The sequence below is a fragment of the Pleuronectes platessa genome, chromosome 5 (genome assembly GCF_947347685.1).
Source record: "Pleuronectes platessa chromosome 5, fPlePla1.1, whole genome shotgun sequence".
NCBI classification, from domain to species: Eukaryota; Metazoa; Chordata; class Actinopteri; order Pleuronectiformes; family Pleuronectidae; genus Pleuronectes; species Pleuronectes platessa.
Window position 1 is genome coordinate 21,080,197 of NC_070630.1, and position 17,439 is coordinate 21,097,635.

Below are 17,439 nucleotides of genomic sequence, written 5' to 3' on the forward strand. Positions count from 1 at the left end.
AGTCTGTGGACAACAATGGAGCTCTATGACAAATAGAAAAATGAGCAACACAAACAATACTTGCGGAAGGATCGATTCAATGTTTCAGTCTTTTTATGCTCATTTTATTAGCTGACCATAAAAGATGTAGACAGAAAACGACCAAAACATATAAACATCTGGCTGATCAAGCTCCATCACTATGTGCCTATGCAAGTGGTGACATTTCATGTATATAATTCCATGAACGTATATGGTGGCTAACGCAGCAGCCTGCTCTGACACACACTCTCATCTCCCTCCCATCTCTTCATGGATCAATGAGAAGAAATGGGCTATTTCATCTTTTTCAGTGTCACCGCGTTGCCATCTCATCTCCACACTGCCTTCCTTGCATTATCTTTTATTGATGGTTCTCCGAGAGGCAGGCCTGTAAAAGGACTCTTTTCCTCTCTCCTTTTGGCTTCAAAGCCCTTTTCTGCACTTTCCTACCAGCGGAGTAAACAACAAGTATCTTGGCTACCTCTGTCAGCTGTGATCAGACATGTCCGACCCGATTCTGCTTCGTAACTTCCACTATCACAACAATGATGTGGATGACAGCACTAAAATGTTGGCAATGTGGGGCGTTTGGAAACTGAGTTAAATAAAATATTCATTCTGAGACATTTCAGCCGTTAAGAATAGCTGCTGGTAGATTGGTAAGAACTGCTAGCCCTGTTTTAATAAAACAAGGTTTGGATTTTTCCATTCTGTACCAGTATTGAGGAGTCACCTGAAAAGGAGAAATACACTGATGAAAAGACAGACTCATAAATATATCTATCCGCAGAGTCCTCAAAAATCCCAAACCCAATACAACAACAAAACATAACTGTTGGAAATCATTAAAGGAATAGTTTAACCATAAATGGTAATTCACTCACTATTTCCTCACCACTATGCTGATGTAGGGGTGGGTGAGTTTCAGGGTTAACAGTGTAGCAGCAGATTCCAATACAACTAAAGATATTACGGGTTTATTTTCAGATGTAAAAAAACATAACAAAATATAAAAAAATATAACATGCCTCCATACTGCTTGTGTGGTGTCATCCAAGTGTCCACAAGCCCCGACATTCATATTCGAGTAAAAACTAGGTCATTTACACCAAGTTTTAAAGCATTAATGTCTGCAGATATCTTCCAACAAGGTGCATTCAGGGACCGTCAGAAATGCTAACGTCCACTAGCTTAGCCACTTCTGATGGACTTTTATGGTTGTGTGATGTCATCAAAGTATCTGCAAACCACGACATTCCTATTCGACTCGAAACTAGGTCATTTCCATTCTTCTGTCTGAAGCTAAGCCCCTTATATCTTCAGTTGTATTTGATTCAGCTGCTACCTGGTTGCTACACTGTTCACCCCTGAAACTCCAGAAGTGTTTTGTGGACTCAAACACTTTACCAACCCCTCCAGCAACATGGTGGTGAATAGATAATGAGTGAATTCATATTTTTGTGTGAACTATTGTTTTAAGGGTTAGACTACAGACATTATTACAACTCAACTACAAGAAATATGATAGTGACGATATGAGTGGCTTTTTCCTCTAGCATGGTGTTGAAGACGTTGCCAGAAAACAACAAGCCAGCATCATTGCATGATTTGACTGTATGTTACCAACAAGACACACATTTTACCTTTTCCTACATGACTTCCAACAAAGGAATGACAGATTTGCAGTCATGCAGCCAGCCTCACTGATAAACAACCTGCTCTTGCTTCAGTGATCAGCCCAGTGCTCCGCCTCCTCTGTCTCCCTCAGGCCTGGCTCAGTAAAAGCCAGGGTTGTCTGTCAGGCCAAGGTGTTGAAACAGTAAATCTCTTCATTTTAGGCTTCATTGGCGATGTGACCAAGCGCCAGCTGCCCTGCAGACCATCACGGATGAATCTAAGACAATGATGATGACTGTGGAGGTACTTTCTATTTGCCAGGATGCAGCATATTGCAGCTGCGAGAATCCATTCATTGCAAGTCACTGCTCTGTTCACGAGTAAGTAGTGGCTCAAAATGGAGGCAGAAGAAACAAGGTCCAATCCACATCAGGACCATGATGACCAGGAGCATTTGTGTACCATGAAATCCTTCTGTTTGGGATTTGGTATCAAACTCTTCTGCTACCAAAGTCATGTTGGAAGAAAACAGAAATCTCTGTGTCTGGCTCACATATCGTATGAACCGTACATATTTCCGGCTTCATACATGGCATGTGTGACGTTAATGGCCAAGGAAAGTATAGAGCTTAATTTGTTGTGATTTGGACAAATTATTTGTTCAAAATTAATACACATCAATCGATTGAATAATCAAGCTACCAGCGCTCTGGCAGCTGAGACTCGTCAAAGTATTGACGTAATTGATCACATGTTCACAACAATGGCAACAACAACTGATTCTCCAGTTCAGGGTTCTTTGAACTTAGTGGAGCTTGACTGAACTTTGAATAAACAGGTGAACAGCTCTTTGTGCAGAAGCAGTCTGGCTCAGGGGGAAGAGAGATGGTTAAATTCCTCGCTTGTCCAGTCCTCATGCCAAAGTGTCCTTGAGCGTAACACGGAGCCACAAAACTGCAGCATATGAATGAGATGCATGACTGATCGATCGAGCGCTAGACACAGAGACACTATGTGAATGTGATCCGTCATGTAAAGCACTGAGTGGTCATTAATTCAAGAAGAGCTCTTTATAAACGTAATCTATTGAGGATCCATATCTGTTTGTATCTCACACAATATATCCAACATTCAATCCCATTAACTTACTCTATAAATAAAACCCACAGGTACACTAAATGATTTCAATCCCTGTGCTGTTCCCCATGACCTCCTGCAGAACAAAGACCACAGGATCATGTTTTCTTATATTACCCCTGGCCACATTTTTATGTGAAGTTAATCTTGCGATGTTCATCAACTGATGATAAACTCAAACAAGGCAGGAGAAATGGAAAGACAGAAAAGAAAGAATAGTCGAGACAGCTCTGGCACACTTTCTCACTCACATACATTTCAAAATTGGGGTCTCAGAGTTAGTAAAGAGAGATTCGTTTAGAGGTGAAGCTATTATTTAATTAGGGATATAGATTTGGTTGTAATATATTTAAAACTATAATCAAACCTAACTTACTATAGCTTCCATTTATTTTCATTATTAATCAAAATACCAAAATGTGTGGATAATAATTAATGAGACTGATTTAATCTGACTCATTTTTATGAGACTGAGCTGAGGTCCACGATTTTACCAAGAATTTAGGTTAATTCATCAATAGTTAATAGTTTTAAAAGTTTAGATCTCCAAGAGCAGGATGTCGTCCAACACTGTCATAATCAACAAGATTATTGTCAATAGTTTATTCCAGAGTTTGGAATTACAATACATCCAGGTTACTTAAAAGAGCACTGCACCCGTTCAGCATTGTACTAACACTGTCAGGCTCTTAATGGACTTTTTTTAAAGAAAGAAACCAGATATATCCTTTTTTTTATTCCACATATTGTCTTCCTTTGCAGATCCTGGAGCCTCCAACCAGAACGCACATATCAGCCTATGACAGTCCTGTCAGATATTCTGATATGTTTTGCTAATGTAGCCTAGAGCCTGAAGCAAGGAGGAGGACTTAGCTCCAGAGATCTGGTAAGCCCAACTCTTTGTGAATCCACAGCAGGGACGTGCACAGACAGTTTTGGGGAGCATGGGCTCAATTGAGAAAAAAGGATCTTCTCATACTTAACTATAAAAAAAAAAAAAAAACATTTAAACAGAAAGTTGAATATAGTAGCACATCTAAGACTTACTTATGCATTTCAATACCCTCACACTCACACAATAGTTAAATACTCAACAGTTCACACAGAGACAATGGTCTTCTTCCACAGAGTGCAGAATCGAACTGCTTCCAAAGAGGCAACGAAGTCCCACAAATCCTGAACAGGACCCCGGTCCATCTTAACTACTTGAAACCAGGTAGAGCTCAGAAGGACCCTTTAGGGCCGTTGAGCCTGAGGAGCTCGAGCTATAACCAAGACCAGTGTTACCCTCAGGTACTCACAGCACATTTATGTCAATCATTAAGAGCTGCTGAGGGCAAAGACAACCATTCATTTTCAGGAAATATGCATGAAATAGGTTATTGACGTAAAGAACAGCACAATTTGTTTAACTTAAAGAAACAGATGCAGGATTTAATGTTAATATACTGTACATATACAAAAAAAATTAAAGGATAATATATTGGGCTGGAAGGCCCTACTAACATTGCTAAGGACAAGAGGTTGGAAAGAGAGAGTACATGAATATTATGAAATCTAAAAAGTGACAAAAGATGAAATAGTTGCTGCAGTAAAAACCTTCCACAGTTGCCTATAAGTAGTCATTAGCTTTTAAAGGAACAGGCACTCAAAACAGGTCAATCTGAGAAGGGCTGTTTTAGACAGGGTAAAAAGGGTGCTGTTTTAAATGATCCTCGTGGTATTTGACCAAAATATGTTACACATTTCATTAAGACCCAAAGGAACCATATCAACTTGTGGTAAAATAGGCATTATATGTGCCCTTTAAGGCCTGAGGTCTGTCCCTACCCTGCACTTTACACTAATTTCCCAGAGCATCAATCAACCATGCCATCGGTGCCTTTCAGGCTCTGGATATGGTTTACCAGCATACACATTACTACCTTCAATCACTTTGAATGGCAAACGTTGTCCCTTTCCATGCTAATTTGTGTCAGTCTTTGCTTTTCACTAACAAGCCATTACATGCTGCAGAGAAACTGGCTGCATTCCTCATTTGGGCTTGTATCCAAATAAAAAGCTGCCGGACTCGTCTAGCTATGTGGGTTTCGGTTTGCTTCCCGACAACACTTAAAAAAGCATCTTCATTGGTTATGCATGCCTCAGTAATGTATATTTATTATTTACGGTAGAGTTTAAAGCCCCGTCAAACCATTTTTGAGGTGTTAAATATTCACAAAGCACAATAATTGCCATGGGACGGTGAGTAAAAGGCATGATGCAGGCTTATTGGAATACAGTTGAAAGTTGTTGAAGGAGTGGTTAAATTATTCAGTTTATTTCAAGACTGTTTTTTTGCCATAAAATCATAGTCATCTTCAGCCAGTAGAAATAAGTTATTTAAACCATTCTAGGGCAAGTTTTGTGGTTTCAGGCAAAAAAAATTGATGCATTCAGGTCCCTTGATTTGGCTGACTTTGACCATCAGATCAATGGTTTGTTGGTTTATCTTTGCCGTTTAACTGGCATAACATCCCTGTAAGACAAGAGTCTTGTGTTTAAAGTTAATGGGGGGAGGGGGTGTGGCTACCAGGCTTTACATTGTGATGACTTTCAACAAAGAATCACTTGAGCTCAATGACTGGTTTTAACCCCAAAGTGATTTGGAGACAATTGCATATCAATCAAGGTCAAGCAAATAGCACTTAAGAGTACAGTTTTACCACGCATGATCGTGGAGTGCATCTAGGTGCAGTCTTTTCACTTTCAGACATCACTCATACTCTAATGGCTCAGCCATCAGGGGCAATTTGGGGTTAAGTATCTTGCCCAAGGACACATCGGCATCCGGAATATGGGATCCAACTAGGCTTGCGCAATTGCTAATTTCTAATCATTGCATCTTGCTATTGGAGATTGCTGATAGCCAGGGATCAGTCAACATTTATGAAATGGGTGGGGGGGTAACTCATCGCACGCCAGTGAAATGCTAACATGCAGGAAAGTAGTTGCAAAGCGAAAGGCAACATCTCCTATTTGGGAATATTGTGGGTTTTGCCCAGCAGCCAAAGGTGAGCCTATGGATCCTACACAGCCTATCTGTAAACAATGTATTAGATAGGTGCCAGTGAAGGACATGCAGACCATCAAAGTGTTAGCACAGATGATACTCCACCTCAAACTTTACCAGCCCATGGTATGGGCAGTTTTTGGTAATGGCTCCAAATACAAGCAAGGTAGCTAAATTTGAGGAGCCCATACCACAGCCGATGCAAAATATCTCATGAAGGAGGGATTCTCATCTAAGACAGATTTTTATTCTTTTCTATATTTAATAACAACGTCTCCACCGTTCAAACAAGAGCATCTTTACTGGTGCAACAGTATCACAGTGTAATGATCCGTTTTGTCTTTAATATAACAGTCCAAATTATATATCGTTAATTACTTTTATGAGCACAAGGTAAAATTTGGTTGGGTATTCAAATGGGGATTCGTGGAAAGAAGACAGCAAACTAGTTTGTGATCAAGGATTTAAAATTCACCTGTCTGTGGCTCAGACAGTGCACAAGCTATTCCACCAATATATTTAAATGGGAAGCAGGTTGCAGATTTTACAGATTACCTTGATAACATTGTAGCTCTGATAGTTAGTTATATCACCTTAATATCATCGTTGGAAAAAATCATAAATGTAATCGTTGATAGACGATCAGAAAAAATACTGTAGAGGGAAAAGCTGTGTTCCTGTATTCCTACGTTCATAATACTCTAACTGCTCTCAGGCGATGGTCAGCCCCTTCAATGAATGAGTGATTCAGTTAGATATTGTAAAAGTTCTGAAAAATATTTAGCAAATTCATAATTTGCCTTGTTTGTTATAGCGGAACCGAGCAGCTTCCCTCCCCACCCTCCCCTTTCTTCTCCTCAGCTCTTCATTATTCAACAGCAAGGGGGTGTGAGGGGACATCACGGCCCAGCACAACAATGACATCATCTCTGCAGGACTGGCAGGCAAAGAGGGCTGATCGCGCTCTGACCAGACGCTGCGCACAGTTTGCATGTGTGAGTTAGCCTGTGCCGTTAGCCACCATTGTATTTTATGACGACAGGGACGATTGCACGGTCGAGCCAATGTCCTCACCGACCTCACTGTCCTCCGCACAACGTCAGAGCAGATTTAGGTTTTAGTCAGTGTGAACTAACTGAGACCAAATAAAACTTGAGGACAGAAAAAAACTGGCATATGCTTGGAGGGATGACACTGAATGTTTAAAGGGCTCTAATGCAAGGCTTGTTATTGTGATGAATAGAGGCACTCAATGGTAAATATTATATTCAAGTCCTTCTCTAAAGCTGAATGAGTCGTGGACAGAGGTTGTTTCACATCAGAAGACTGTGCTTGACAAATCCTGAAAGTCACTGCACAAACTCAATAACACAAACTCTGTAAGAGGTGCTGTGTACAACACACACACACAAGGTCAACTTTTGTGCCATTAGCCCAAGTTCAGGGATCACAGAGTGAGCGTGCAGTTTCTGGGAGATTGATGCTGCTGTACACACTCTGCTCCAACTCTGGGTGATGTGGTGTCATTCAGTTGGGAATGACAACCACTCCACCTGCACCTATAAACTGTGACTCACTCACACACAGTCACAGTCTGTGAAGATCTGTGTGCTGCGCTTGGATTTTGTCTCCAACTTCAATCTCAAAGCTTGAGGGAAGGTTTGACAGTGAACTTTGCAACGATCACGATGACACCTTCTATTCTAATATGGATTTCTTTGTCGATAAACCATGTAAAATCAACAATGCTCTTATCACATATCTGCTCCAAATAGTGTCATACACACAAAGAATTATTGCAGACCCTGTTCAGACCTGGTGTTGACATCCATACTGGATGAATTTGGACGGTGCCAAATTCAGGTCTTCTCCTATTCTTCAACACTGGTCACCACTTATTGACTGATACTTTCCCTAAATTGTTAAAATCGTTCCTCCTATTTGCACCCATTCATTCATTCAGTCCCTTCTGACTCCACACGCTCTCTTTCTCGCTTGCAACAACACAAAGTCCCACCCACAGACATTGTCATCGGACACATCTATAAATTCAATCTGGGTAAAAACAACTTAATTTAATTTTTGCGCACACGATTCACAGTCGTGTTAATTTGCACTACGTAGTGAGATCCGACCACAAATGGTCAGACATTCAAGACACATTAAATGCCAGGTGTGAAAAGACGTACCACATGTTGTCCGCTTGTGATCAGATGACAAGGACGGAACAGAGCTACAGACACCCTCAGGTCCCCTTTAGCGGCTTTTTAGCATCTTCCAGCTCAGTGTTCTGCCATTTGATTGTTTTGGTTCAGTGTCACAGCTCTCATCAGGGCTGCTTTGATCCACAGCAAGCAGCCGGTCAGAGAAAACCCTGTAGAATACTACTACATGACCAGGTTGACACAGCAGACAGTTAGAAACCAACTGGTCGACTTAGTCTTGATTCACGTTTGTGCATTAAGTTGCCTATATTGTACACCTTCTCCAAAATGTAAGTACACACTGGGATTACATCAGCTGACATCAACCACCTTCTGATAATTGGACTAGCTCTTCAACATCACCACACTCAGTAACCTATAATGACCTGTGACAAAACATGTTTTTATTAGCCCTTTTTAACCTAGGATAACATTAACCTTTGCTGTATCTAGAACTAAACTGGAGTCTACCTGTGAATCAAAATCTGCTCAAACCAACACACCAGTGAATCCATCAAACAAAAAGGCTGGTTATTGCAAAAACCCTGCACTACACTCAGTTACAATATCAAATAAATAACCCTTAAACATTAACAGCAAACACTGGGCATAAATTGTGAGGCAGGGTAATCCAAACTGAATAGTACAGTACGATTGGCTTAGTTTCTGTGTGTCCTCTTACTGTTTATTTACACTGCACATTAGTGCGAGCACATGGTGATTAAGAGGGGTAATTGTAACACCAGGACACCAGGAATAGCCGTGACACTGTCTCTGAACAACACAAGCAACAGCAGCAGCAGCTGGTGAAACAACAGCAGATCTGAGGATTTAAAGCCATTTGACTTATCATTAGGTAGTTTCTCTCCTGCAGCAAACTGAGCACCACTCTACATTTCTAAACAGGGGAAACACAGCTAATGAAATAAAAAGCTAAGTCATTCAACTCAGCCGAACAGGAAATACTTAAAGCGACATGTTCCACATGATAAAACACCTTCAACATTTATAAACTGACTCACTTCTCAGTATTTAACAAGTACATTAAGAAATAATAATTTGAGTAAATAATGTACGATATAGAAATATGAACTTATCCTAGGACTAGTTTTACTTAATAGTCACAATGACAGCAGTGTCACCCTCTCCTCTCAGGGCCTCTCTTCAGCTAGCTCCTGTTAGCTTGAGCAACAACTGTATCTATTTTGAAGTAAAAGTGAACTTGTGTGCATTCCAACTTCATGCTGTAATGAAAAGATTACATATCAAGAATCGAGATCAGATCAGTCACCTTCTCTTTTTGTACACTTCAATTTGTTGTGGATTTCATTTAAATTTGCATGTACTGCCCATAACTTAATAAGCAATCATGAAAAAGTGGAACATGTTTTCAGGATATTCTTCAAATTAAAAATCACACATTGAAAACTCTCATTTAAAAAGGTATTTAAAACTCAAAGAGTATTTTCCGAGGTAAGTAGCTCTGTTTCACAGCAGTGACATGGAACAGTAAGAAAGGCACAGGTGTAAATAATAAATAATAAAATGACACAAGAGCAATTTCAACTCGACCGATTTCAAAAATCGTGGGAGACCACAGTCATAATAACATATTTAAGATATTTATTTCTTATATTCTTCACGACACATAAACTGAACGATTTTGACAATAATCTGCACACAGTGGCCTCCAGTCGAGAACACCCCTGCGATTGTCAGAACGGCCAAATTGGGTCTGAAATCGGTCCAATTATCCTCTAGTGTGTGGCTGCCTTTAACTGCTTCCGTCTCAGGGTCCTGGGACGGTTTGTGCTGGCTCACTGTGTCACACTGTCATGGATTACTGAGTCACAAATGGACAGCTGTAAATTACAGGTGTGAATGTCCTCAGACGCGTTGAGGATTCATTGGAGATCTGATCACTCTGAACACAGACGTGGACGGGGACGTGTGGTCACATGTGTGAACTGAGGTACTGGGAGCTGTCCACATGTGATCACCAGACTGATGTTAATACCAGGTCCGAACAGGGCTGAGCATAGCCATTGTTTCTGTTTTTAAAAGTACCTAGGTTTTCCGTCTTTCACAACTAAAAATGTCTGTGATTGGCAAGTGAACATGCACTCAGTATGATATCATGCGCATATAATGCACAACAAGGGTAGCTGTGCCTACCTGCCGAGAACTGTATGTCTGTTATCGGACATGACCTTCAGAGAATCTCCGGAGAACTGGGTCTGAGGTTTCCTTTTACACATTAAACTGCGGAGATCAGTTGTTTTGTTAACAGCAAATCAAAACCAGCATCGGCTCTTAGAAACATCGTCAACACCCCCACTTGCTTGTGGTTAATCCTGCGGAGAATCTGCTGCTGTGTTCTCCCATTATCTCCTCTGGACTTTCTGTGGACTTTGTACTTGGGGGTCAGTCAAAGAAAGTCACCAGAAACTCCAGGGTTTCTCACGCGGTTATTGCGTTCACACATAAAGCCCCTGGGAGGGTTAAATCTTAATGGATGTTTTGAGAGGCCACAAATGTGGTGAGAGAGAGAGGGGAAGAGAGAGAGAGGCTACAGCCATTGAAAAAACGTCAACACTTCTTCAAAAACATCTGGTGACCACACTACTCCAGAGTTTTGGAGCCACTAAAGCTGAAAAGTTCGGAAATACTGCTGGAACCGAAATAGTGCGAAAACTCCAAGGACATGTTCTAGTGTAGACTGGCGTTTAAAAACAATGTCGTAGACACTCACAACTGCTTAATGATTCGGCCATGATGTAAACTTTGCTGATTTGTCAGGGTCCTATCACATGACCCTCCTCTGGAATAAAACAACCTGTATTAGTCTCCAATAGTATAGAACGCAACATCGATATTCAATTACAAGCGCTGCTGACCCTTTTGTCTTTGCTAACAGCTGTTGTGCAGTTAAATCATACGTGTAGAAGACAAGCTATTATTGGTGCAAATCCTTCCTGTGCACACCGGAACGTGCATGCTCTGTGAGAGCAAAAAAACGGATCTTTTATATTATGAGAATTGTTAAAACATTTTCAGATCATAATCTCTGTCGTGCCTACCTTGGGGGAAATTTCCTTTAAATTTGATGGCTCAGTCCATTGTAATTTTCACAGATTGTAAATTATTGTACAATTTGTATAGTTTATCTACCCGAGTGTAAACATGTATTGAAAAAGGATTTACTCTTAGCCCACAGTCTGTACATAACTATTCATATTTCAAACATATTCCTGTTTGACATTTGTAAATAACAATCATTCAAACGTATGTTTTACTTATTTATTATTAAGGAAAGTAAACGTTAAGAAAACGGTATGGTTTAAGAATGAACACCACTGTTAAAATGTGTGATGTGGAGAAAAGAAGAAGTTTCATCCTGTTTTGGGATATTTGATACGAGTTAGTAACACTGGTAAATGGCAAAACAGCAATATATAATATTCAATACATGATGAATACAAAGGCGTTCACTCCGATTTTAAACTGTGAAGAGAACGTGTGAGGCCTGTTACTGTGACAACTCTGCCTGTGTGTTTGCAGTGTGTCTTGGAAATAATCCACTGTAAAAAGCACAACTTAAATAAAGATCTTTCGCTGACTCATTTGTTTGTTCATTCGTCCAACGTCTGTCTTGAGAATGGGAAATGCCGCTTTCGCCAGACTTTGTTATTCTCACCGGTGTTTTCTGAAGGAGTCTGTCTGCTGAGGATGTCCACCGTCTGTGCACTCAATGCAGTTCTTATTAGGTTTTGCCAGTTGTTTTTTGCCACTATTTATTAAACAGTCAAGACGTGTCTGGGCTCTTTACCTGGCAGAACACGACCTCTTAGCAGAGCCCATGTGTATTCATATCGTGCACGAGGGGACGGACTGTTACAGACAAACAGGTTTCTTTCTCAGAATTGTTTCAAAGCAGGTGGTTGTCAACGTTACCAACAAACCAAATTGAAAATTGTTTATCATATCTATTTTAGTAGAAGCAACAATGATTATTATAAAATAGCATGCTGGGCTTAAACCAGAAGATAGCTGTTTAACCCGATGAGATCTAAATTCGTTGGCATGTAAAAAGGCAGAGGAATCTGAGTGTGTAGCTACACGCCCTGAGCCCACATGAATATTTACATATGGGTTAATGACAATCTGTTTACCTCTCAAACAAACTACGTTCCTCAATTTCACAGTTTCACTCTGACGCTGGAGTGAAACTAGACGTCAATTTCCTTCCCTTCAGATCTACACTAATCTCATACACGGCCTCTAAGGAGAGTGACTGAAGGGAATCCATTGTAGCAGCAGAGAACTTCCAAAGAAAGTGTTAAAAATTATGTAACTAAGATGTGGGACAGCCAAACACATACAACCTGCCTTTCTGACTTTTGGTCATTCTGTCCATCAAAAACTAAGCATCTCCAAAAGGACAAACTTGTTATGAGAGAAGGAAGCCAGCCATCTGCTCAGAGGTGTGACTCAGTGCATGTTGGAGAGGATTTAGCAGAGCACCCTTTGACACGCCGAGCTTCCATGTCAAGAAAACTGACATCTTCACACAAACTTCTCCTTTTGGTTTCAGCTGTTCGTCCTCTGGAGACAGAGGAGAGAGCATCCTGGTCACCCAGAGCATCAGCACCACTCTCCCCTCGGGGCTCCACTCTACTGAACGCGACTGCTCTATTTCGATAACAAGTCGTTTCGTTTTGTCGTGCACGGGCAGACACACGCACACCTGGAAGCACAGCACCAGGAGCCTGTGCACGACCCCACAGGGTTCCTGGGACCTTCGGCCTCCATCCCCCCCTTCTCATGCTCACCCTGCTGTCTGTGCTCACCTAGGGAACCGCCACAGACAGGTTGCCATCAGGGGGACCTGGTGTGCGAGCTGGCGTTCATTCGATTGCGTGTTTACTGAAGTGTAACGTAGTGCAGCTACACTGGAAACAGCAGGTGAACACACGAGACGCTTTGTCTGCCAGTCGCTGGCTTCGTTGTTGTGAGGCTGGTGGAGACACTTAGGTTTTCCTCTCTCCGCACAACACAGTGACAATGAGGTGCACGAAATGATGGGACTTCAAAACAACAGTGGGGCTTGCGTAATTTTTCTTGAAGACATCTTTGCCAGCTCTAATGCACAACCCCTCGCTCCTGACGTGAACAGCGGTGTCACCGGGATGCTTTACATTACCTGTCCGTACACCTTCGGCATGGCCGGGTCGCCGGGGCTCCGGCGGCTTCGATGCTGCGGGTAGGTACCCGAGTCCGACCCGCCTTCAGAGGTGCCGCGGTCGGCCACGGGCAGCGCTCCGTCTTGGGAATCCGCGCTAGCCTCTATCGTGAAAAAGCCTGTGTTCTGAGGCAGCATGTGGCGCTGCTCCGGGTGGAGACGGAGGGTCGACGAATTTATCCCGGCGAGCCCGAGAACGAGCAGAGACAGCGCACACCGAAGAGACGACTGCATCCTGGCCGCCCGTGCTATCGCCATGTTTGTGTACGTTTGGTGCTGGATTAGCAGAGAGAGCTCCTTCTACAGGCTGCTGCTGCATTCACACACCGTGGGGGAATCAGACAGCACGAGCCTCCCCCTCTCCCGCACACTCTGACAACAGCAGTCCGCATGCCCCCCCGCTCCACACACTCATGTCTTTTATTAAGAGACTCCAGTTCATTGGCACCACACACACACACACTGACTACAAAAGAGAAACAAAACAATGTAAAAACGAGAGGAAAAAGAGACACTTTCGAACGTTGCACACACAGGGACAAAACACAAAGTGTCAACCTAGAAATAAGACGCATGCCAACAAATACAGCTAGGTATCACCAGTCCCAACAACATTAATAGATTATAAGCACTGGAAAGGACAAACAGCTATTTGAAATAAACACACAGCGAATAATTAATGAATCAATCAATTTTTATTTGTGTAGCCCATATTCACAAATCACAATTTGGCTCATAGAGCTTAACAAAGTGCGACATCCTCTGTTCTTAACCCTCAACAAGATTAAGGGAAAACTATCCAAAATCCTATAAGGGGGGGGGGGGGGGTGATAGGATTTTTTACTCAAAATGTCTGATGTCTAAATAGTGTCTACATGTCTAAATGTCTCATAGCCATGAGCAGCAATGACAAATGAAATGGAGGAGTTATTGTTGCTAATGGTGGAGTATGTGAGTGGATGTATTATTATATCAATCAGTCTTGCTGTCATCATAGCCCATGTTCAGCTGCCACCACAATCACGATCCACCACCACTATCCTCACTCAACTCCCAACACGACCGCCAAGCCAACACCCCAATAACAAATTCTAATTCTGGGATTTGTGAATATGCTAAAATGGCCCCACCAGTGTCTTTCCACCCTCACAGCGCCACCTGCAGTTCAGAAGCCTTTTTCAGCTGCTGAGCCCCACCCACAAAATGACAGGATTGGTTTCTTAGGTTTGTGACATCACAGACACTGCCACACTGTCTATATCCGTTTTTTGCCGTTCGTTGACTGCAGTGTTAAGATGGAAATAAAAAACATGGTGCACACTACTTATTTAGCTAAAATATATTTTATTAATCCATTTCTCAGCTGGGATTAGCTCAAGCCCCCCTGTAACCCTCGAGGATAAACTGTATAGATGATGGATGTGTCACCTCTGCCTTTCAAGCTATGACGGGTCGAAATGTAACGTCTGTCATTTGGGGTCATGCTGAGGTTGTGTTTACTCGACACAAGTCTATATTTTCCCTCTCTAATATTGATGAATTTCTTCAGCCTCCTTAATCAACAGTCATCCACATTCACAATCAATATTTGGTTCATCATCAAGTTTTTGCACTTGTAATTTCGTGTTTTTTTTATTTACTCAGCATTTTTTCTTTGGATTATTTGTTATTATGAGTTAAATATACTCTCTTTGGTCCCCCATAAACCAGGTAGCAGTTTTGATCTGCAGTTAATCCGTTAATCCCACCACTGTATTGCCGTCTTCTCAGGTCTAATCCTCCTTAGTATTGGGTAACTGCGCCAGTTCAATGAAATAATAGCCACGAAACATTGAAGATATATTTTTATCTTGTTACGTTTCCCTAAGAAAAAAGGTTTCAAAAATACATCTCTTCATAGTTTACTGAAAGTCTCTTAAGCTGATATCTGTAGATAAACATATCAGCACAACAGAAATGGGCCAAAATTCAATAAAATATCCATAATGTCAATACAATCACTTAAACAAGTATTTCACTCAAACAATGAAATACAGTCAGAGTGTGCGCCTCTTGAACCATGTGCAGAATAAAGTTATACTCTCTGTGTCCATGTAAGCTATATTCCATATTGCTAACGTAAATAACCTCTGACTAAGGTCATGTGACTACTTACAGTACACATGAAGTGAACCTTATTTTAACAGCATCAGATTTTAACGAATATTCCATTAACATTGTATACAAATAACACATCTTTATCTATGGTAACACATAACCTCTGTATAATTTTTAATGCCAGTATGAACTCAAATGCTTATGTAGTAAAATACAAAATGAATTATTTTATGAACCTTGTCTCAGACAGTTACATATTTATTTACTCCCCTAAGACTTGGGGGCTTAATGGCTATGCCAACCCGCAACATTCACTTTGTGCAACCCTCATTAAAAGAGACCGTTTTCAATTGTGTATTAACAATATTAAAAGGTGAGTGTATGTAACTAGTCGTATTGTAATCTAATCAATGAGAGACATGAACTCATCGGTCAGTAGAGATAGTTTACCTGCTCATGTAGAATGGCTGAATTTACGAGAGTCCCTGAATGCAGCACGGACGTTGCTCAGGGCGCGCTCCAGGATCGATAATTAGCTGTGATTGTTTACACTCTAATAATTAATCAAAAGTTGTTGAGGTTAATGCATATATGACATTTAAACTCTGTGACACGGACCTAAGTCTTGTAAGTAGACGTCAGTTACCGTTTGTTTGGTCAGTTCTGTTTGTACTGCGGCAGGTAATTTAGAGGTTAGCATACCTGCTAACTTAGCATTCAACTGTCTCACTTGCTGCTAGCTTTATGTTAGCTAGTTAGCCCGTTTCACAGGGGGAAATACACTCCAATGCTAACCAGCCAACTGAATGTGGGTAAAGTTAGTTTGGTAACAGCTTGTTTATGTATTTAACGCCGTTATAAAGCAGTTTATAAGTTTATTTTGTGTAGTATTATTTACACAAAGTTGTAACACTAAGACACAAACAAACCAAACGTTCATTAATTAATATAGGCAACGGATAAATATGATCTTGATCAACTGCCACATGTGAGTCAATATGCAAGTAACTCTCCACTAGGAAGTGTCTGACCAAGAGGCTGGTACTGAGGAACATAGCCAGGTCACAGTCAGCCAGTGTTTCCATAACAATCAGTAACCAGACATTTGTACACATCCATGCACTATTTACCCCACGTGCACTGTAAATATTCACTGCAGCTTTTCCCACTTGCGCCTTGTATCCTCATAGCTCGCTTCGCTTGTGTTTTTATTAAGCTCATATCCATTGTGTTATATCTGCAATTTTGTGTTTTAGCAATTATTTGTTGTGTGTTAGCTCTTATTGGTTGTTTGCTTGTGTATATGTGTGTTTAGCAGCGTTAGATTCCATCTATGTCCTGGACATATGGAAGAAATGACAGTAAAGTTGATTTTAGACTCTGAGTAACAAGATCAACAAGTTACAAAAGCTGAAGCAGGGCAATAACAACAGGGTGTACTCCACACCATGAGCTGGGCCCCTTGTCTTCTAATGGTTTGTAACAAACTGGTGTTTTGGTAGTCAACAGAGTGAGAGGGATCATCAGATTAAAATGTATGCATTAAAATTACAATAAGAAACATTGTTAGTCAGTGGCACACATGGTTCATATGATGCTGCTTTAAAGTATTACTTTTGACACTAGCAAGTTTTTACAAATATTGTGCTGCATAGGCTTATTGTGTGCCAACTAATGTTTATTATAACACTATTTGGTGTAAGTGAGACACTAACAGATGGTTGTTATGTCTAATTTTGTGTTTTATTTGCAGTAGAATTACAACACAATGAAAGAAACATCACCGGTGGCCGCAAAGCCCATTGCACCAGCATTTAACAAGAGGGCAATAAAAGACAGCAAAGCCCTCCAACAGGCAATATCCCAAGAGGTAAGAGTCTCAGCTGCAAATGCTAATAAAGCATTCAGGAGAGAAAAATGTTTGATTCATGTCAGATTTAATGTCTGCATATGTTGTGGAAGAAAGAAATAATCGCAGCAGTTAATGAGGTACCCATACGTTGATGCTGAATGGGATCCAAAATAAAATTACCCATTGAATTTAATACAAAAATTAAACAGAGAACAAT

The 17,439-nt window shown here is 41.0% G+C and overlaps 1 protein-coding gene across 1 annotated transcript in view; it reads right to left on the reverse strand.

The window, feature by feature from the left end:
- sorl1 (sortilin-related receptor, L(DLR class) A repeats containing) overlaps nucleotides 1–13,594 on the reverse strand; it is a 71,250-nt gene extending 57,656 nt beyond the window's left edge. Inside the window, exon 1 of the mRNA XM_053422492.1 lies at nucleotides 13,235–13,594. Coding sequence (XP_053278467.1) covers nucleotides 13,235–13,531 — 297 coding nt within the window. The 5' untranslated portion in view covers nucleotides 13,532–13,594. The remainder of the gene's footprint in view (nucleotides 1–13,234) is intronic.
- Between the last annotated feature and the right edge of the window lie 3,845 nt (nucleotides 13,595–17,439).